The sequence below is a fragment of the Tachypleus tridentatus genome, chromosome 3 (genome assembly GCF_004210375.1).
Source record: "Tachypleus tridentatus isolate NWPU-2018 chromosome 3, ASM421037v1, whole genome shotgun sequence".
Lineage (NCBI taxonomy): Eukaryota > Metazoa > Arthropoda > Merostomata > Xiphosura > Limulidae > Tachypleus > Tachypleus tridentatus.
Genome location: NC_134827.1, coordinates 23779001 through 23802276, shown reverse-complemented (window position 1 = coordinate 23802276; position 23276 = coordinate 23779001). Strand labels below are relative to the sequence as shown.

The 23276-nt window shown below is 35.1% G+C and overlaps 2 protein-coding genes across 8 annotated transcripts in view; both read left to right on the top strand.

The window, feature by feature from the left end:
- The first annotated feature begins 1685 nt into the window (after positions 1-1685).
- On the top strand, positions 1686-12671 carry LOC143246539 (UPAR/Ly6 domain-containing protein bou-like). Of its 6 annotated transcripts, none has more exons than XM_076493421.1 (4): positions 1686-2305; positions 2536-2617; positions 9319-9468; positions 9790-12671. In XM_076493421.1, exons 2-4 carry the CDS (start codon positions 2563-2565, stop codon positions 10017-10019), a joined length of 435 nt encoding a protein of 144 aa, XP_076349536.1. In that variant the 5' UTR covers positions 1686-2305; positions 2536-2562; the 3' UTR covers positions 10020-12671. The 6 variants fall into 6 exon arrangements, with proteins under 6 accessions (XP_076349536.1, XP_076349533.1, XP_076349534.1 ...); XM_076493418.1 differs by having other exon boundaries at positions 2271-2408; XM_076493419.1 differs by lacking the exon at positions 1686-2305 and adding an exon at positions 2321-2344.
- A 9314-nt stretch (positions 12672-21985) lies between these two features.
- The window catches only part of LOC143246538 (SPARC-like), a 32453-nt gene continuing 31162 nt past the window's right edge, over positions 21986-23276 (top strand). The window contains exon 1 of one of the 2 annotated variants that reach the window (XM_076493417.1): positions 21986-22587. The gene's annotated coding sequence lies outside the window, so the exon portion shown is untranslated. The remainder of the gene's footprint in view (positions 22588-23276) is intronic. The other variant, XM_076493415.1, reaches the window with a different exon arrangement.

The window sequence follows — 23276 nt, the reverse complement described above, 5'->3', positions numbered from 1 at the left end:
GGATAGTAGTAACCATATTACTGTTTTTTTTACTATTTCATTATCTTAATCTATCTGCACAAAATATCGTATCAAAGTTAGGTATAAATTGGCATAGCTGATGGAGGTAAAGATCGCCAACGATCGAATGTCCGTTCTCAAACACCGCCTCCTCCACTAAATCAAGAAAAACAACATATCATTCAATTATAATAATCTTACCCATTTTACAAACATCCTCGTGTTGTTATGTATATTAAACTCATTTATTTGAACATATCACAAGACATTAATACTCCCAATGTAACAGCGGTGTGTATGAGGACTTATAACGCAAGAAACCGGGTTTCGATATCAGTGGTGGGCAGAGCATAGATACCCCATTGTGTAGCTTCGTGCCTAACTTGAAACAAACAAACCGTTCCAAAATGGTCGAATGTTAAATAGTAGCACAGACCCACGACACATCTACGTTCAAACTAATAGCTTTGTCATAATAATACTTCATTTGCAGGACTGCAAGAATCCGTTACAACAATTCTAATCTTATTTGTAACATTAGTTAAGAAATAACGCTGAAACTTATGTTCGTGTTTTCACTTTAGTTAGGGCTAAACTTTCCCTTTCCAAATGCTGTCAGTAAATAAACTTTGAATGTTAATCTGAGACATAACGTTACACTTTTTTAAAAACTGGTAAAAGTTCAGTGTTTTGTTATACAAAATGACTACTGAGTGAAATATATTTACATTTGTCGTTAATTTACATTCGTTGAAATGAAGTGCACGCGCACGCATATTTACATGACAAACAAAACTGAGTATTATTATGATAAATGTTGACCAATCATTGCACAGTTCGTGATTTTTCGATAGGTGGTGCTAACAGTTTTCAACTTGGAGAATGTAAACGGTGGATAAGGTAACACATTGTGACAAACCGATGAATTATAAATTTTAGCAAGAATACGTTTAGCTACAGTTGGAATTATTTACACAACAGTGCTTCATTTGTTTGTTTTCCTTTCAAATTACTCTCCAGTGGCTCATAAGTAAATCCCTGGGCTTGTAATACTAAAAACTGAGTTTCGATACTCGTTTTGGGCATATCACAAATAACCCATTGCGTAGCTTCATCCATGACAACGATCAAGCACAAATTTCTAGGTTTCTCTATCAGATTTAAAATTCACTAAAAATAGAAAAAGGAAAACCTGAAGGTGACGACTGTTGTTAAAACGGTTATATTTCTTAGATATCGAATTCAGGTTTTAACTTTTATTTAGTAAAGTTTAAGGCTGGTGGAAGTGCCTTGACATTTTTTTGTTTGCTGGGGGTATCTAAAACCGATTTTTTGCATCAAGGGCGTAGCCAGTACTACAGACTGAAGCTGTTTTTTTCTGCGAGCTTATACTCCTAAAACAGGTTTCGATACCTGTGGTGGGCAGAGCACAGATGGCTGTTTTCATAGCTTTGTTTTTTTTAATTACAAACAACAACTTTCTCACAGTAATAATAAGAGCTGTTATTTTCTACAAAGAATTTAAGCGAGATACACGAAAGTCAAGGTTTTTTTATTGAAACATTAGAAAGTAGTAGATTTTGTAGAATACTAATGAGGTGGTCTTCAGTATTTTATACCACCCCCATCCTAGCAACGCCCCTGCTAACGCTGAGCCACAGAACACTGGTTTATCTTCTTTTTAAGAAAGCAAACCAAAGTGTTGTTGAAACGTGTACTTGACCACATTAAATAATTTTTATTATGCTTGTAAATCGTTGTTTATCAACTTAGTACTTATCAACTAGTGTGAATGTTTGACCGCAATGTACAGGATGGCCCGTAAGTCCCTACCCATCCATATGTTATTATGTTATATTCAATTGCGCATGTTTTATAAATTTGTTTCTTTTCTTTTTTTCAGAGAGCGTATTGTGACAAGTACAACATGTGATAATTCTCTTTGGGGATAAATAAAGAACGTTGTGTCTAAACAACGTTATAATACTATGATGAGTTGAAGGTAACTGTTACCGCGGCATTTGGAACAATAACCCCTGCTATGTTGAGGAAAATGTCTCGCAGAACATGGCGTCGCATAATATTATGCAGCGAGAATGAGGGACAGCACACATGAGATATATGGATGGGTAGAGACTTACGGGTCACCCTGTACATTAGATACCAGTATGTTGACCGTTGGAAACGTGAACGTAAATACGCCCATTTTTCACCTTACCTACCCTCGTGATAATAGGTTTCACCAAATTCTTTTCTGCAATTCGAACACCAGTGTACGTCACTTCCTTACGTTGATTGGTTGACCGTAAGTAAATACCGTTGGTGATAGATACGCGGCTCGTCGGTAAAGTAGAATATTTGCGTATACATGTAGTTGTTTACTGTAGTACGAATGCATATGTAGTCAGGTAATATTACTTTAATCGAAAGCTAATACCATTCAATATAGCACTTAAAGTTAATGGATGTCTTGCTTGTAATTTTTTTAAAGCTAGTTAAACTTTAGTAAAACTTAATTATTCTGAATTATTTCAGAAGTCTACGAATTTCAAACAAATAATAATGACAACGAAATGGGTGCTGTGTAGTTTCGTCAACTTGCTGGTTGTGAATACAGGTGAGGCCCCCTTTAGGTTTATGTTGTCGTTACAGAAAACAGGAGCTATTAAAAAACAAACAGGGTATTTAGTTAACGTAATGTAAGAAATGCATTTGAAAATAAAACTAAAAGAACAAAAAAAAATGTTAGTGTTACTCCAGTATTCTTGAAACGATGTTACTTTTGTTTACGTCACGAATTGAAATAACATGAACTTTGAAAATAATTTTACTTTAGTCTCTGTATCGTAACTTTATAAGTTATATTAATTTAAGTTGTAATTGATATTGTTAAGGTTTAACCGTTTTAATTCAGTGATAATTCGAACAGTAGATTCGGCTTAACGTTTATTTTTTATTGTTTTAAGCAGTTTGTCAGCTGAATATTTTACAAAATTACATTAGTATTTGTAATGTTAATAGTAGCATGAGTGCTGTGTATTTTTGAAATTCTCTGAGTGGCGAGTGAAAGATACGATACAAACAAGTTTAAGGGTCTGTTTCAGAATATTTGAGCAGAGACGCATTAATACATAGTCGTCACTAATTTTGAACTAATAAATAAGAGGTAAAGCAGTTAGTCGAAAGCACCTACTACCAACTGTACACCTACTCTCATCTGGTCGTGAGCTTGAAAGTTTTCCCAAAGCGTGGCAAAAAAAAATACCGTCGACCTTCGAATTCACTGACCGAACACGCTATCCACTAGACCACTCTCAGCTCTACGTTAGCTTGTGATAAACAGGTATTGAGGTATTTTAGGGTTAACCTTATTGTTTAGTTTTGTTACTTACGCGCCACATATTTAGTTATTGAAGGTTATTGAAAATTAAATATCAAATTTTCATTCGTCTGTTCTATGCAGGTATGTGTGAAGTGTGATTCCTTTAGTGTATCGCTATCGTCACACGTGTGTGGGAAATAAAACAAACACAGTTGTTATACTGTTGGCAAGTAACCTTTACATTACAGGCACAAATATATGTCACTTTGGGTTAACGTTTTGTTTTTGTTTTTACATACAAGTTGAGGTACCCGTTCTTTGTCCAGGTTATGGACTTAAAAAGGTGTGCGGGGTGTGGATGCTATGATAAATAACAGAAACTCTACTTTCAATTTCACACAATTTATTTATAACACAACACATTATTACAATAGTCATTATTACCTCATCAGAGGTTTTATATAACCTTTAAAAACTTAATACGTATATTCTTATGACATGGTGTACACTGTGCGATTTTCAAGATGACTGTGCGGAGAGGTAGCGGAAAAAATAGTGACAGTAGGTGTGCTTTATGCTACCCGCTTTCAACACCCACTTCTTAATATCCTTCCACAATGTTTCATGCTATTAATCAATTGAGGGTTGTTGGCTGCAGAGGTGTCTTTATGGGATGAAGTTGTAAGGTCACGGGTTAAAGTGGGATGCACTTATAACTCAAGGAACGTCTCTTTTATATCAACGTTATGTGGCTGTTGTAATATCAATTTTATCTGAGTTTATGTATTACTCCAATAATTGAAACCATTTTTTTAATTGCAATCTTCCGTAGCGAGTGCTAGCGCCAGAGATGGTTGTGTGTGCTCTTTCCTCAACTTTTTGTATGTTGTGTTATAGAAAGTTTAGTATGTATGTGTGTTTTCATATAGTAAAGCTACATCGAGCAATTTCCACCGAGGGAAATCGAATCCCTGATTTTTAGCGTAGTAAATCTGAAGACTTTCCGCTTTTCTATTCTATCGGGGAATAGAAAATTTTAATAAAGTAATTTTTGTTTGGTTAAGAACGTAGTACTGTATATGAATGTTGTTAACAGTAACTTACAACAAATATGATAAATGCTCAGTTAGAACAATAATGGGTATAGAGAGAGTTGTTAATCCCCAATTAGCATGTTTCAGACTATCATTCTACAAAGTTTGGTTAAAACTGGCTCAGCGACCTAGGAGTAGTTAAAGGATAGAGACAGATACACGGATTTTTGTGCTTTATATATAAAATTTTAACGGGAAAGTATGGATCGTTGGTTACTTGTAGAATTGCTATAAAAAGTATCCAACACAAAATAAATTGGCCAGGTGGGTTAAGGCGTTCGACTCGTAATCTGAGGGTCGCGGGTTCGAATCCCAGTCGCACCAAACATACTCGCCCTTTCAGCCGTGGGCGCTTTATAATGGGACGGTCAATTCCACTATTCGTTGGTAAAAGAGTAGCCCTAGCGTTGAAGGTGGGTGGTGATGACTAGCTGCCTTCCCTCTAGCCTTACACTGCTAAATTAGGGACGGCTAGCGCAGATAGCCCTTGAGTAACTTTGCATGGAATTCAAAAAACAAACAAACAAAATAAATGCTGTAATTAAAAGTACACAAATAATTAAAGCGATACCAGTTGAACAGATTTTAAAACAATTTTCAATCTCTAGTTTGTTTGGCATTGTGATCCGTATAGTGAAGACCTATCGAACTAGTAACATCTTTACTTCATTTTAAAATTCATAGTATTTAATGCTCGTGTTTTTTTTTTTTTTATTATACCTGTATAAATTATATACTTTATTTAGAAAGTGTCGGTAGTCTATCTGTATATAGCGTCATCTGTTGGGTTGCATTGGTTTTAAAAATATTTAAATACGTGCATTACAAGATTACCATTTATAAAAAAAAGAAATCGTATATATTCATTAGAATATCAAAAGCGGATACACACAGAGCAGTCAATAAGCTGGAGAAATCTTGTAGCGATAGCTCGATCCTTCTAGGGGCTAGCCCTGCTAACATGAACAGGTAGGTAGGTAGAAGACGAAAATGCTGCTATTTTAGAAATGTTTTTTTGGTTGTTACACCAGACATGTCGGCGATCTCATTACATTATTATGTATACGTATTGTATTGTTTATATAGTAAAATATTGGAATGGTTGAATTTTCGCTTAGGAATTCAATAGGGTGGTTTCTCGGCACATAAAGTATTTGTAAATGCTGTTGAACCCTACCTAATAATAACCTGGCATTACCAAGTGGTTAAGGCATTCGACTCCCAATTCCCGTCACACCAAACACGTTCGCCCTTTCAGCCGTGGGGGCATTATATTATGTCGGGCAGTCACACTGTTCGTTGGTAAAAGAGTAGCCCAAGAGTTGGTGGTGGGTGGTGATGACTAGATGCCTTCCTTCTGATCTTACATTGCTAACTTAGGAACAACTAGTGCAAATAACCCTTGTAGCTTTGCGCGAAATTCCAAAACAAACTTAATAATAAGAAAGAGGAGAGAAAACTATATTACCATTGGAATATACCATGGTAAAAATACTGCGTAAAAAATGCTTTCCAGTATTCATGTCGCCAAGAACATTAGAGATGTTGAAATGGATTCAGAGATATTGTTATTATTTTGGAAACAGCTTTAACAATGTAAGATCAAACTTAGATCTCAGTTAAAAATTTGTCGGAAAAATTTTTGTGATTCTTTTCTGACAGATCTTTGTTACTTAGTGGTTGAACAACAAAGCAGACAAATATTAACAACTATCCCTCAGTTAATAACATTTGTGATACTCCTTACTGTTTAGTAGTTGTACAATGAAATAGAGTTAATAGACAAACAATGAACATAAAACATTAGTTGTTGACCTTTCTTGCGGCTCTCTTCTATTGAATGGTTGTACAATGAAATGGACAAACAATGAACATAAAACATTAGTTGTTAACCTATCTGGTGGCTCTCTTCTATTGAATGGTTGTACAATGAAATAGACAAACAATGAACAAGAAACACTTAGTTGATGACAGTAGACAAACAGAGAACAGACAAACCTTAATTAACTACACTTGTAATAACTTCTTGTTATTGAGTAGCTGTACAGGAAAATAATCAATTGATGTACAAACATGGTATTATTTATTGTAGTTTATTTGCGTGAGCTAACACATTGATTTCACAAACGTCAAACAGTGCAACAAGTTATTAATAAGAATGTTTTTAGTGATTGAAAACTTTGATGCCGTTGATATACAAAACGTTTTTTTATTGTTACATATCCACATTTAGGATATAAACACTTTAAAATATAAGCGGTATGCACGTGTTTGTGTTTATACTTGGCCAATCATTTGTAAACTATGTAACTAATTTTTCCGAATATTAATTTAATAACATTACCTGAAACTGTAAGTTAGAGAAAGTTGTATATAAAGGGAAACAAATGGTTCTTTGCTTTTCCTGTGAGGAAGGTTTATAATTACTCGTTGTCACAGGGAGGTCTTGAAGCCGTCAACCAAACCGTTATGATAGTCAGATGGAGAGAGAACCTATTAAAAAAAAGTGAAACGTGTGTTTGATCAGTAACTAAAAACACTTCGAAATAATATAATAAGAAGCAACAGAATATTACAATATTAGTATTAAAATTAATCGTTGTCCTAGGCAAATAATAAACCTTAATATCTTCGTAGATACGCAATAACATCAGTGTGTGTGAAATACGTTTGAATACCATGTTAATGTGCTTTCCGAAGAAAACTGACATGTACATATCTTTTAAGCAACACTTTTGATCCGTGCTTGTTTCCTTCAGTTATCTGAGGTCAGCAGATTTGGGTGGGCTGAGGCCCCATACTTGCTACTTTATAATACGGTTTATTTGAATTAATCTCGATTGATTAATAATGCACGTTAATGTCACTGTCGTCTTGAAGGCATTGTTAGAAGTTCCAGAGACAAGTGAGCATTCGCCAAACGAGCTACGTTCAAATGAGGTTTAACGAAGGTAAGTCATGTTCTAGAACTCGAGAATTTTGAGAAAACGTCACGTAGAAAGATACTTGGGATGCAGTTACAAGAACGTAATGCCAAGAGATTTCAAAGACTAGATACGTTTTTCAGCTGCAACTTTGAAAGATATTTTTTTCTTTCAGTTTTGCAAATTTGATATTTTCGTTTCTAGCGGAACCTTATGCTACATAGGGGCTAAACGGGGTGTTTATAGCACTTAATTATTTACGAGTGATCAGATGGGGGACAGCTTCTCAACAGCCCATACGAACACCCTAAATGGATTGTGTACCTGACTGTCACTTTTATAACAATCCCCATTCGAAACTGCGGAGTATAGTTAGTGGCATATCACGGGCTCAAACCTTGGACTTGATACTAAGTTTTTAGTTGTGTACATTTTGACGTAATATTGAGTTTTTAGTTGTATATCTACGTAATAATTAATAGTTTTACATTAAGAAAAATAAAATTACACTGTCTAATTTTAACAATAAGAGATATATAAAAAGATATTTTTGATAGAGAACGAAAATATCTATTCTTATTGGAGTAGTAGCAAACTTGAGGCACATCTAAAAGGATTATACAGGGTGGCCCGTAAGTCCCTACCCATCCATATATCTTGTGTCCAGTGTATCTGTGTACTGTCACCAGTATTCTTGCACTCATGTACCCATGTACTTGTGACAATACGCTCTTCAAGTATAAATGAACTTACATCGGCCATATTTCTCTTAAAGAAAAAGAAACATTTATAATACATGCGTAATTGAATATAACATAATAACATATGGATGGGTAAGGACTTACGGGCCACCCTGTACATTTCCGCAGTATTCTGTGAAGAATTCTTTATAGCTCACGATTACACGTTAGATCAAGCAGTCCGGTTTCAATCTTGTTCAAATATAACGACTTTTAGCTTGTTAGCTTTGATAATCCGTTTTCTGTTCCAGGTTATAGGATATATGTAGTCATGATGGATTAGTTTATGATGTAAACAACTGAGATTCAGTAATCTACTGGAGGGGAAAAATATATATATATCCACCATCGAAGCTGTATATTTCAACAATATTAGATTATATTGAAAGGATTCAAATACATCAGTTTCCAGGAAGTTTTTCATCCGTCTTGATGGATATATATATATATGAAAATCCTTTGTATTTCTAGTTTCAAACTTGTCTGTTGAATATGTAAAACAGGTTCGTATTTATAGTTTTAAAAATGGTTATTAAATTTATGTTGTTGTTTTTATTTCATTTCTGTTTCGAAGTTCACTTGGTAAGTATGTGAAATATTTTTGTTGTTCTTTTTAAAATGTTCACGCAAATCTGCACAAGTGCCAGTCTCCCTACGTTTGAACTGATAGATTAGAGGTAAGGCAGCTGTTCTGTGGAGACGGAACACGAACTGAAATCGTCAGTTTCACAGTTTTTTTCACGTTAACCGTAAGATTACATCTGGCTCGAGATTTTAGTGTCTAGTTTTACCCTTGTTAAATGCGTAAACGTTCATTGTTTTTAACTAAAAGTTTACCAGTTAAAAATCCATCATTTATAAGCCTGCTATTGAAGGTCTCCCGCGACGACGAGGCCTCATTACAGAAGCCTAAACGTCATTCAACGCGACAAACAAGCAGGAACTCCTGTGTTGTTTTTCAAGAAGTATATTGGTAAAAAAAATTCCGCAGATGGTAAGGTTAGAATGCCACATAAAGTAACCATCTCAAACAACATTTTTATTTACAAAGTCGTAAAATAAAGTGGAAAAATTCAGTAGTTTTAGTTTGATTGTGTGGCATAAGTTATTAAAATGTTTCTGAATTTATGGCGGACTCTCTTTTAGCATAGAATATCAAAAGAGTATTTCAGTATGTCGGCATTTTATTGATATCCACTAGCTGTTTAATAACATATTTTAAAACAATTATATTCTAGTGTTTGCCATCAGATGCTATCGATGCGAGTCCAATACTGACATGCATTGCTCCGAAGATTTCCACTCCAAGTACTCTCAGCTCGAGCCTCAGTCGTGTGACGATATCTTTGAGTCGCAATTTTGCGTTAAGACTACAGGAATGTATGAAGGTAACGGACGATATAATATTCTACAAAGTGACTTGCCGTGGATTCCTGTTTACAGCGTGCATCTGTCTATATACAAGACGTGTTTACAGGGTTTATTAATTAAGACTATACTATCTATTTTATTTTATTTTGAAAACAGACTTAACTCACGTTTTTAGTTGTTTTTTTTAATTATCGTTATGTTTTTTCACACTTTGATCAAGCAACAATAATTTTAAGGAAATCATTGAAATTTTGTATTAATTATTAGGATTTTTTTCTTTTGCATTTACTTAAATATTTATTAAGAGCATTGTGATTGGTTGTCTTTCTGTATTACAGGTGAAATAGGCACGAAGCGCTTCTGCTCATCTCGTCACCATGGCAATTATTGTGAGTATATTCGTCGGCCTGGCGACGATCGTGAATACCGTTCGTGCGTGTACACGTGCTCGGGAGATGGCTGTAACATCGCCTCATCGTGGAAGAAACGGAGCACAAACAGCATCTTATTATCAGCATTTCTTATTATTGTAACGCGTGTGTTATTCGGTTGGTGTAAAATGATATGAAGTTCAAGGTTTGAAAACAAAGGCTTCAAGAATGTTGAAATACTTTTACTGAAGACAACAATATTTGTTAGAGTATTTGTTACAACAATATTTGTTAGAGCTGTTGTTGAGACACTGATGGTTGTAAGGCGTGTGCTCTAAAGCCGCGCCAGAAAAATGTTATTTCCCGAAATACATTTTCAGTTTAAGTGCAATGTGGAGTCTTCTGTTTTGTTACTTTTAACTTAAATTTCACCATGTTTTCTTTTTCTATTCTTAAATTTATATTGTTTGTCTCCATATTTTGGACTTGTACGTTTACGTATGTTTCACTCGTAGTGAAATGAATAGGTTTCTGTTTCACCATATTTTACGCTTACGAGTTACCATAGTTTCTACTTACAGTGAAATGAATAGGTTTCTGTTTCACCATATTTTACGCTTACGAGTTACCATAGTTTCTACTTACAGTGAAATGATTAGATTTCTGTTTCACCATATTTTACGCTCACGAGTTACCATAGTTTCTACTTACAGTTAAATGATTAGGTTTCTGTTTCACCATATTTTACGCTTACGAGTTACCATAGTTTCTACTTACAGTGAAATGATTAGATTTCTGTTTCACCATATTTTACGCTTACGAGTTACCATAGTTTTACTTACAGTTAAATGATTAGGCTTATTTCACCATATTTTACGCTTACGAGTTACCATAGTTTCTACTTACAGTTAAATGATTAGGCTTATTTCACCATATTTTACGCTTACGAGTTACCATAGTTTCTACTTACAGTTAAATGATTAGGCTTATTTCACCATATTTTACGCTTACGAGTTACCATAGTTTCTACTTACAGTTAAATGATTAGGTTTCTGTTTCACCATATTTTACGCTTACGAGTTACCATAGTTTTTACTTACTGTGAAATGATTAGGTTTCAGCTACACAATGGGCTCTCTTCAGGGAATCAAACCATGATTTTGAGGTCTGGACTCCCTAAGTTTACTGTTTATTAATATACAGTTATCACTTTATCAGTGATGCTTATAAATATAAACATTGTGGATTTTTGCTACTAATTTTGTGTGCACGAGTATATATTGTTGTTAAATGATTTTAAATATAAAACTCAGAATTAAAGCAGATTACACAGCTGATTTATTAAGAGAGGTTCATCAGAGAATAAAGGACATATGGTCAGTCTGAACATTCTGAAGTTTCCATCTCGTCAGTGAGGCTTGTTTATATAGTTTCGAATTGCACGATTTTGTCAGTGGGTCAGTGGTAATTTTACAGACTTTGGATTTTAAAATATAGCGTTCGATTCCCTATGGTGGGCGGAGCGTAGATGACCCCTGAGTAAATAGTTTACTTTAAAAAAAAAGTTACTGTAAGTTTTTAAACCCTTCCCCGTTTTTAACATAAATATCTCTCCATTTAATATTCCAACAACAAATTTGTCCCAAACAGTTGAAATTTGGAAATGTATCTGTTCTATGATTATGAAGACAAGTTAGGCTCAAAAACCATGAAGCTGGTGGTCTATATCTATAAGAATTAGGTTTAACACATTCATATATCGTGAATGTACCGTAATATTCATGCGCTGTTAAAGTGTGTAATACGTAGATCAGAAGTAAAACGACAAACAGTTTAGATAGTGAACTCTAAACTTGGTCTATTTCTGGAAGCGTCGCAGAATGAGTCTTTTTAACGAGAAAAGCAAGGACATCGTTTAAGATACATGAATATAAGCCAGTTTGCTTGTTATTACTGCATATGTTCATATATTAAATGCTCTAATGATGTTGAGCCTATTAGAGGACAAGGGTACCTTGTCTTCTAATACTTACAGTGAAATGTATAGTAGTCCACTACTATATTTACAGGTGTGGGTTATACCAGTTACAAACCTGGGGTCCACGAAGCAGTTATTGAGGGACCATAAGAAATATTCTTTAATTAAATAATAGATGGAAGGACACGAAGTGATAACGTAAAAAAAACTGAGACTGTTCTAATAACTGTCAGTTTCTCTGGCTCTCAATATTGAGTAGGCACAATATCTCAAAACATGGGGTACTTGACATAGCCTAGTGGTTCCAACCTTTTTATCACCAAAGGCCCTTTTTGTATTATTATTTCTATGCAGCGACTCGTACTGATAGTGTGTAGTGAAGTGTTACCCCTCAAATATTCTATATTTAATTAAAGACATGAAATGTCTACGTAATCCACAAGGATGAAATCCTTATTTATTTTAATGTATGTATTCATATCTTTTCTCTGTCATTGTATGACTCTTTCCTACCTATCACTGTAAAAACCCTGTTGTTCCGCCTCCGTTGTCAGTTTCCTTCCTATTATTTCGAAGCCCTGTACTTCCTGTTTCAATGTATGTCAATTTCCTGCCTATCATCGTGAATCTCGCTTCTGTCTTCCAGTGTATCTGTTTCCAGTTCTTGATACCCGTGTATTATGATAATATAAAACAGTACTTAATGTTTGGAAACTTTTATATTAATCATTGTTTTTTCGGTGTATTTTATTTTATTAAAAAGTAATAGTTTTCATTGTTAAAAACAGTAAATATTATGTTTATTACAATACTGTGCTGAACTTAATGTTTATATAACTTGTGAAATAAATGTTCTGGTGGACGATAAAAATATTGTCTAGTTTATGAATCTCCATATTTATTGTTTCAGGTTTCTTGGTGATACACAAAACGAATGATAACGAATTTCCATCGGTTGGTAGTGTCATTACATACCTCACTATAGTAAATGTATGGTTTGAGGTAATCGTTTTATATAATTTACAGTTTTTAAAGATGCATCTGACAACAATCGTTAAGTGTTTTAGTTTGGTTTTGAATTTCGCGCAAAGCTACACGAGGGTGATCTACGCTGATCGTCCCTAATTTAGCAGTGTAAGACTAGAGGGAAGGCAGCTAGTCATCAACACATACCGCCAACTCTTGAGCTGCCTACTCTTTTGCCAACGAATAGTGGGATTGACTGTAACATTATAACACCCCCACGGCTGAAAGGGCGAGCATGTTTGGTGTGACGGGGATGCGAACCCGCGACCCTCAGATTACGAGTCGAACGCCTTAACCCACCTGGCTATGCTGGGCCTCGAGAAGAAAACCCATACGAAGCTCACAAAGTCGTTAACTTAGTTTTATTTGTGTGTATACGTGTGTGTGTTTTTCCTTGTAGCAAAGCAACATCGGCCCATCTGTTGTATGCGCTCACCGAGGAGAATCGAATCCCCGACTTTAACGTTGTAAATCCGTAGACTTCGTGTTCTCCCACCAAGGGAAGCTTAACTTTTTGTGGTATCGTTTCACTGGACTTAATTTTTGTTATATACTTTCACCCCTCTCACCTACCCCTCAACAAAAGCGCAAAAATCTCGGGAAAAATTCAAAGCTGAGTTCAAAATTCATGACATTAGATCTGTGAAACACAAGAAATACATGTATAAATAACTTTGCTCCCCCCAGCGGACTTACAGCGCTACAATGCGGGTTTCGATACTTGTGGTGGAGAGAGCACAGATAGTCCATTGTGTAGCTTTGTGTTTAACATCAAACAATAAATTTTTCAGTTTTCTGAAGAAACTTGTAAATTGTCGTAACGATGTTGTAACGTGTAAAACGAAAAAAATTTTTTTTAAAGAAATCTTTACGTAGTTATTTTTCACGTAATTTCTACTTTTAAGAATCAAACTGTTCCTGTGTTGTTGTTTATTAGAGAAATATACAAGCTGTTTATGCCAAAATAAAACACTGCCTATGTTTGTTTAATTTCGCCCGCAGCTGCTCTGGGGGCAATCTTCGCTAATTTAGAACTGATGTGGATAACGTCAAGACTATCTCATGGACTACTCTAATCAAATAGTAGGATTTGACTGTCACTCTTTTAAAATATCAACGTCCCAAAGATGCGAAAGAAGTTTTGTGGGAAGGGTAACAGGTGCAAATCACAGAATTTGAGATCCGTAGTCAAATACGATGATCACCGGTTTATATAGTTACCTGTAATATTGCTACTGTTTTTTGTTAATAGTTTCTTTCATAATGATCTCACCTCTCAAGGCTTAACGGTACGTCTGATGTCTTATCGCTAAAACCGAGTTTCGATACCCATTGTGAGCATAGCAGAAATAGCCCATTGTGTTAGATTTATGCTCAACACAAAACAATAACAAAAAGTTATTTGTCTTTTTTATTTAAGCGCAAAACTACACAATGGGTTATTTGTGCTCTGCTCACTACGGGTATCGAAACTCGAATTGCAGCCGCGTGAGTCCGCAGAAATACCGCTGTGCCACTAGGGGGCAAAGAAAAAAAAGAAACAAAGATCTGTCATTAATATCACTTCGTAAAAGAAACGTATTGTTTCAAAAGTTTCGTGTTTACAATAAAACGTGTTAAATATATTGTGATATATCGAAGAAAATGGCAGTTTTATAGCCAAAACAGTAAAAAACAACAACAAAAGCTGTTGTAGTCTTTTTCTGCTTATATAGTTTTTTTAAGCATAAAATACGTCTATTGCTCTTCTACAGAATTAGAAGTAAATGTTTAGCTTCATTCTCAACATTATATACCCCTTAGAACAGATCTGTAATATTCAATACAACATCCTTTCCATCTTTTGATCTAAGATTCACGTAAAGTTTTCAAAATATTCATTGCACTCAATCACTGCCCGCTGATAGGTTTGTTTCGAATATCGCTCAAAGTTACGCCAGGGCTATCAGCGCTAGCTGTCCCTAATTTAGCAGTGTAAGACTAGAGGAAAGGCAACTGGTCATCACTACCCACCGCCAACTCTTGAGCTACTCTTTTGCTAACGAATAGTGGGATTGACCGTCACATATAGCTCCCCCAAGGGTAAACGCACGAGCATGTTCGGTGTGATGGGAATCCAAACAGCGACACTCAGATTAAGAGTCGAGCACCTGGCCATACCGAATCTAGGAAACACAGATAAACTATATAAAAAAATTTGTGCAACTATTACTCTGTATTGATTACAATAAAAATATATGTTAAGATGGCTGTTATATTTAAGGTATCTTAACAAATTGTGTGAGAGACGATAATAGGGCCAGGCATGGGCAAACGTGTTAAGGCGTGCGACTCGTAATCTGAGGGTCGCGGCTTCGCATCCCCATCGCGCCAAACATGCTCGTCCTTTCAGCCGTGGGGGCGTTATAATCTACGGTCAAACCCATTATTCGTTTGTAAAAGAGTAGCTCGAGGGTGAGTGGTGACTGTTGTAATATTATTGTCAGAAATGTCAAATCTACTTTAAAATCGCTTGAAAAAACAAACAAAAAACCGCAACCAAACACGTTAAATGTCATCTCCCGCAGGTACAGCGGTAAGTCTACGGATTTACAACACTAAAATCAGGAGTTCGACTCCCCTCGACAGATAGCCCGATGTGGCTTATACTATGAGAAAACCACGCACGTTAAATGTCATATCGAATGCTGGAAGAGGTGCTGGCATCTAGCGACAATAGCAAGCAGTTCCTTACATTATTTTACCAAGATATTACCAAATGTGTGTATTTTACAACTATATATTAGGGCTAGCAACAAGGTTAATGACGTCAGTAAGTCTAGGTAGCTGAATCATACCCACTTCGTATTTTATATTTTAAATAAATCTGAAATAATACCACATCAGCGGCGAGAGTAAACAAAGATTAATATATAAAAAAAAAAAAACTTTCCCTCTTCTTCTAGTTACTCTCGTTACCAGTCTTTAATTTACATAACTCGGCAAAGAATGACATCTCGTGACACTGCCGCTTCCCGCTCTTTCTCGCACGTTTTTATCCTTAAAAGTAACGCATTTTCCACTTTAATTAAGTATACTTAATAATGGATGTGACATTAGCAATATTCTAATTTTCATATTACAGCGTTTGTATCTTTGGGCTGATGTAACACAAGTGAAATCCATCAAAAAACGCTTGAATGAAAAAACAAACAAACAAGAACAGAAACAAACATAAGTTCAGTTTTAAAGCACGCGAATGAAGTGATGCAATGTTCTTTACTTTGCTGTGTGTATATAATTTATTATTTAAACTAAAGCAAAATTTTGTATTTTTCTCGTTACTTAACATTTTTGGATTCGACCACAATTATCCATTAATTCTATTTGTGTTTACGGTGCTGTATAGGACAGCTGCTGACATCTTATGGTAAAATATATTTTTGTTCATAAAGTTTTTTTATCTTATGCTTCGACTGCTTAAAATATAGCAAGTTGACGTTAGTTGTATTCTTAAACTAAACAACTCTTTGTTTAAAGCTGTTGTTGCTCACGTTTATGATTTATGAATTACGTAATGATAAAAACAAATACGTCTGTTTATGTTTAGCTTTTAGTGAGCAATAATTCGAGCACACACGTCAGATCAAACACATATTGATATAAGCTAGATGAAGGTGAATAATTTATATATAGGCATATGTTTTTAGAAACAAATAATACTGAATTATTCAATGTTATATATAAACCAAAATATGTATGCAAATAACAAAATTATGTAATATTCAAGAATAGATATTATACTTTAGATGTCACTAACTAGTTGACCCCAGTTAGAGTTTATATAGTCCTGTGATTTTAACTTGTTTGTTTGTTTGTTTTGAAATCAGAGAGCTATCTGTTAGCCGTCCCTAATTTAGCAGTTTAGAGGAAGGCAGCTAGTCATCACCACCCACCGCTAACTCTTGGGCTACTCTTTTACCAAAGAAAGTTTGACTGTCACATTATAACGCCTCCACGGCTGGGAGGGCGAGCATGTTTAGCGCGACTCGGATGCGAACCCGCGACCCTAGATTCAACCCCTTACCTGTGGCCCAGAATTGTTTTAATCCTTTTATAGCATGGGCAGGTGGGCAGGTGGGCCAAGGCGTTCGACTCGTAATCCGAGGGTCGCGGGTTCGAATCCCTGTCACACCAAACATGCTTACCATTTCAGTCGTGAGGGCGTTATAATGTGACGGTCAATCCCACTATTCATTGGTAAGAGAGTAGCCCAAGAGTTGGCTGTGGGTGATGATGACTGGCTGCCTTCCCTCTAGTCTTACACAGCTAAATTAGGGACGGCTAGCGCAGATAGCCCTCGAATTGCTTTGTGTGAAAGTCAAAAACAAACAATCAACGCCACCTTTTTTTAAAAATACTAATTAAGATAACTTTTACTTTCAAGCTCACGTATCTCCATCTAACGGCTCAGATATGACACAATTATCTGAATATATCGCAACCATTGTATTACACGTTTTAATTTGTTTTGAAATCCCAAAGGAAATAACTATATTACATCTTTCTATGCGCAAGAGCGGATACAAGAGTTTGGAAATTGGGGGAAGAACTTGTACAAAAATATAAGATTAACAATAAACATAGAATAATTGTTCCTTTTTTTTAGAGCTTCACAAAGCGAGTAACAAATTTTCTGTAATTGTTCTTTTCCCCCTGTTCTCTAGACCCTCTTGTTTCCACCTGTAATATATAGGAAGGGGAGAACAAAAACAGTTCTGTCTCATATTTTAATACTTCTTTGAAAACATATCAGTTCATACAAGGTGAAATATTTACTTACAATGGTTTCATGAAATAATTCAGTGTTAAAATGTAAACACAGGAACAGGATAAAACTCTTCCCTACAAAGAAGTCTTACTTCACCATAAGAAATATTTAAGAAGCTTACGTGACCGTAACTCCTGGGAACGTTGTGTGTGCACACTCCATCTGACCGTGACTTTTGGGAACATTATGTGTGCACACTCCATCTGACCGTGACTCCTGGGAACGTTGTGTGTGCACACTCCATCTGACCGTGACTCCTGGGAACATTACATGTGCACACTCCATCTGACCGTGACTCCTGGGAACATTACATGTGCACACTCCATCTGATCGTGACTCCTGGGAACATTACGTGTGCACACTCCGTCTTCGTGTTTCTTTGAAGCAGTGTGTGTTTCATACCTCAAGCCCACGCTTCTCAGTTTGTTTTTTTTATAGAATGGAAGATGTGTCAATCGTACTTTTCTAAATATTCTATTACTGTTATTGGATTGTTCTTAACAGCACGTTACTGGGAATAGCACTCTTCTTAGATGAATTGCAAAGAGAAATTAAACATTATCTTTAATGATAAAAGATATTCAGGATTTCATACTATGTTTTACTATCCTATGAAACCTTCTGGTGATAATTTTAGAGATTTTTATTTTTGTCTTCTGGAGGCATGTTTTGTAAATTTTAAGGAGTCCTCTGGTTGTAATTTCATAAGTTTTATGGCATCTTTTGGCGGTAATTTTATACGTCTTCATGGAGTCTTTTGGTGTTAATTTTATGCGTTTTCATGGAGTCCCTGTGGTAATTTTATACGATTATTCAACATAAGAATAAAATATACTAAACTTCTCGTTTCTAACCAGAGCCAATAACTGCTGCTACTCATTGTACATTTGTTAGACGATCAATGGACTGCATCGATTCTTGTGAATTTTAAAGAAACATATTGTATTTCATGTCTGATATAACAAGAAAAAAAAGAAAGACGCAAGCATTTTCAAGTTTTATCGTCGTGCAACAGTAGCGCCGTCTGCTGGTAACAAAAGAAACAACACATTACATTTTCGGAATATTTACTTCCGTATAAAGTCTAAATACTGTCTGGTTTGTTTGTTTTTTTGCTCATCTTAAGACAACTAGGAGTGGAGAATGAACAGCAAAGTGCTATGTGACGTTAACAATATTTTATTTTTATTTGCTAGAGGATTATAGAGCACGTGTTACTATCTCCCAATAGAAGCTGTAATGTTAGTCCAGTCTCTTATATGATATATAAATATTCACCAGTATTACTCCAATTGTTACCTGTAACAAGGATCACTTTTAATTTAAATGATTTTTAAATTACTATCAAGAAATCTACTATGGTAGATACGGAGTCATTGATAAACAATAAATGTTTGTTTATGTTTATGTAGTGTAACACGCAATTTTCTCAAACCGAAATTAATTAACCTCTGTTTCAGCTGTTTTATGTGAGATTCATGAAGTAAAAAAATCAATTATGAATTTATCAATATTTTTTAGAATTGATTTACTTTAAATTTCTTGCAAAACTACACGAGGGTTATCTGCGCTAGCCGTCCCTAATCTAGCAGTGTAAGACTAGAGGGAAGGCAGCTAGTCATCAACACCCACCGCCAACTCTTGGGCTTCTTTCAACAGATCGAATAAAAGGATACAGCCGTAACTTTCATAATGCACTCACTGCCTGGAAGTGCTGGCCGCATGTTTTTTTTATTTTATTTATTTAAAGTGATAAGATTCAATCGTTCGCTTCTTGTTACTTTAAATATATTAAACGAACTCTGTTTACCCTTCCCCGTAAAAATTATCCTGTTGAAGGATACTCTTAATCTGATAGAACATACGAGAAATCCTATCCTATGTTGTTGGTTCTGACATTGGTTTCTTTACACCAAACACAGTGTCCTATTACACTATGTAACAAAATTTTTATTTTTTCTTGTTCCTGGGCAGAAAGTGTTTTTCCCAATTGCTTATGCCTAAAGTAAATGGAAAAGACCTATTTTTCTCTTCAAACTTTGCTTTTGTAACCCGGGTAATGAACTTTTCAGATTTACCAATTTTCCAGAACATTCCAGTTAGATTCAGTGCTGAGTAGCTGACAGAAAATTTTCTCGAACTTACAAGAATTTTGAAGTACTTTCTAGAATGTTGTAGAACTTACAAGAATTTTGTATAATGTTGTAGAACTTGCGAGAATTTTCTAGAACTTTCCATAGTAATATATATATACAGGGGCTTACCACTAACAACTTCAGTTTAGTTATAGCTACCTAAGTGAACACATAGACCTATCTGATTTTATCAGAGATGGAATCAAGAAGCTGCAAGCATTCTCCAGACGCATTCTGCTGTGTACGTGGCCAAATTTATCAAGACAAGAGCGAAAAAGTACTCTGTGACAGCATCTGCTAAAATGTGTGAAGCCTGCAAGTCATATTTCGGCATACCTGTTAGGGATCAAAACAAACCCTTTTACCTGCAAGCACTGCAAAAAAAAAAAAAAAAAAAAGTCTAGAAGGTAAGACGGACAATTTTTGCTTGCTAGAATAGTAAGATTTTATATTATACAAATTTTAGACCTTTTAAAATTTAAATATATTTTAATATTTTTTTAAATTTCCAATGGTATAGAAAAACTATCACATATAAAATATTTTGCATGAACCTCTTACACATTAGTTGTAGATAAAATAACTTTATTCTTCATAATAACAATATTATTTTGCTCTTTTCTTTTGGAAGATGGTACAGAGGGGAAAAGAGAGCCATGAAGTTCGCTATTCCAAGAATTTGGCGTGAACCCACTGACCAATCAAGCAATTACTACTTCTGCATGGTCGACCCTTCTAAACGTCGGTCTGTCAAGAAAGCATCTGCTATTATGTATCCGGACTTTCCATCATCCATCACCCCAGTGCCACACTGCCCTGAGCTCCCTGTACCCACTCCGCCAGAGAGAAAGCAGCCATCCTCAGAATAGAGCAGCAAATCAGAAGAGGAGTTAGATGTTGAAGATCCAGATTACAATTTCAGAGGTGCAGCTGGAGAGAGAAACCAATACCATTCCAACTAAAGAGACCTCAATGAGTTGATCAGAGATCGTAGTCTAACAAAGTCGAATGCCGAGACTATATTTGGTGGCTGATACGTGAGCGTGATTTACATTACAGTCGCAAATCTCGAAAAACTACTCACTTCTAAACATTTTTGTGTAACTTCAGTATAAATACATGTAAATCTTGATTCACATGTTGTTTTATTTAGACCTTATGCAAATTTGCCCGTTTTAATATTGAAAAATAGGTTAATTTCGAAATTTCATTATCCAGGTCACAAAAGCGAAGTTTGAAGAGAATAATGGCCATTTTCTGTACTTTTACAACATAAGCAATTAAGAAATAACACATACTATCCAGGAACAATATTTGTGTTACATAGTGTAATAACACATACTATCCAGGAACAAAATTTGTGTTACATAGTGTTATTGAGTGTAAGAGACCCCATCGTGAATGATAACGCTGAATACCACACGAGGAACCCTATCATGTGTTAGGGCTCCTGATTTCGACTTTCACTAGGAATCCTTTTCACACTACTGTTGTTTGTTTGTTTTTAAAGTATAACGAAAGATCACAGTAAACATCAGTATTCCCACCACGTATTCTATACAAACTTGTCACTGACATAAGAAACTATAAATAGAACTCTTCTAGTGTTACTTCTGTTATTAACAAGCTAATATCATCCAAGGACTCAACTACTGACAAAACCACGTAGAAAAGACAACGAACAGTCACTGATACTGTCACAAAAAAGGCAAAGAAATCCCGTACAATAATACAGCTTCTAAGGCAAACTGCATAAAAAAATAACCAGTTGTTTCTGCTAGTGTTACAAAATACGAAAATAATGTCATCGAATAACAGACTTCTGACGGCAATCGTGCGAACAAATATCATTGGTATTGAAATTCCATTTAAACAGTCCAATCACTCAACTTATGATGCCAAAAATTATGTTTCGATACCCTTGGTAGTAAGAGTACAGATGTATAACTTCGTGTGCTACATCAAACAAATAAATAAACAGCCCACGTTGTCACAAACCCACGCGAGATACATTGCATACAAATAATTATTAAAGAAATAATTGGGGTTGAGTGACACGTCAGCGAACGTACACACACGAGGTTCATAGTTATAGAAATTATTATTCTTTTCTTCTATGCTACGTTCTTTCTCTGAAATCTTCAACTGAATATTTATATGAAATTGTCAGCATATGAAACTACCTCTTTTTGTCAACCTGAAAATGACCTAAGAAGGTCGAAACGCTGTTCTGTACTTTATTTGAATTAAAGTGCTAATACCCATACCAGCCGTCTTGAGAATACAGAAAGGTTTTATTCATGTAAACATCGCTGAAAGCTAATTAATTGTAGAGGCGACGCTTTTCTCTGTTTTTTAACATGGCAGTCAAGGAATATTTTCTATTCCCCCTAAACGTATCGAGCGGATTATATATATGTATATATATATATACAAATATCCTGAAACGCAGCTGTTTCTCATAACCGAAGCTGGGATACTTGAGTTCATTTTTGTGTTTCTTGTTGACATGATATATATGTAGGAGGTTTGTCTCTGATTATAATACCAAAAATCAAACAAGACAAAGAATAACAAAAAGGCGGTAACAACCAATCACAACATCCCGTTAGCGACACACATGTGAGGAGATAATCCGATAGAGGGAGCATTATATATTTTTACCAATTGCCAGCTTCATTCAACTTATCAAGCGGTCGTTAGGGATCGCCTTGTGGCTTTATTTATCAAATACAGGAAACTGCACATTTCATAAGTGGTGTGTTCATTGGGCGGGAAATTCTAGAGCGCGAGATATACATCCCAAGAAATTAAAGGTAAGAAAATAATTATTTTCTCTTGAGTTAGTTTGCATACGAAAATAATTCATTATAGCTGTAAAATTACAATCACAACAATCGTTTTTGTTTGTCTTTAAAGATTTTTAAGTCTAAATCCTGGCACGACATTTGTTTCGTTGCATATAACAACCCATGGATATAAAGAAACAATTGGATTTAGTTATTAGTAACGCTGTTACTTACGTAGGCAATTCGTAGTGTTCTAAAAGTAAAATGATTTCCAGTAACAACACAATTTCAGGCCGAAAACAAATAATTACAATAAAATAAAGAATTACTTAGATTTATTTAGTAACAATTTATAAGATCTACTGGTTTTGATACATGATACATGGGAAAGTTACGATAAGATTATGTTTGTTTGTTTTTATCGGGCATAGTGTTTGTTATATTTTGCTTCTTAAGGGTGAAGATATTTTAGCTAGTGTAATATAGTAAACGTACGAGAGTTTCACAGGTGACTAGCCCCTAAAGTAGTTTGCCCTATTATATCATTAACGAAATCTCATTATTTTCTTCTTGGTTATGCTTGTCGAATTAGTTAGTTATAAATCAGAGGTGTCTTATCAAACTACAGGGTGGCCCGTAAGTCCCTACCCATCCATATGTTAATATGTTATATTCAATTACGCAGGTATTATAAAATTATTTCTTTTGTTTCGGAG

What these genes read in the sequence shown, in the direction of transcription:
- LOC143246539 (XM_076493421.1), top strand. Translation starts at nt 2,563, where the DNA reads ATGACAACGAAATGGGTGCTGTGTAGTTTCGTCAACTTGCTGGTTGTG. An exon ending in CTTGCTGGTTGTGAATACAG is followed by an intron (nt 2,618 to 9,318) that starts GTGAGGCCCCCT and finishes ATTATATTCTAG; the next exon opens with TGTTTGCCATCAGATGCTAT. An exon ending in GACTACAGGAATGTATGAAG is followed by an intron (nt 9,469 to 9,789) that starts GTAACGGACGAT and finishes TCTGTATTACAG; the next exon opens with GTGAAATAGGCACGAAGCGC.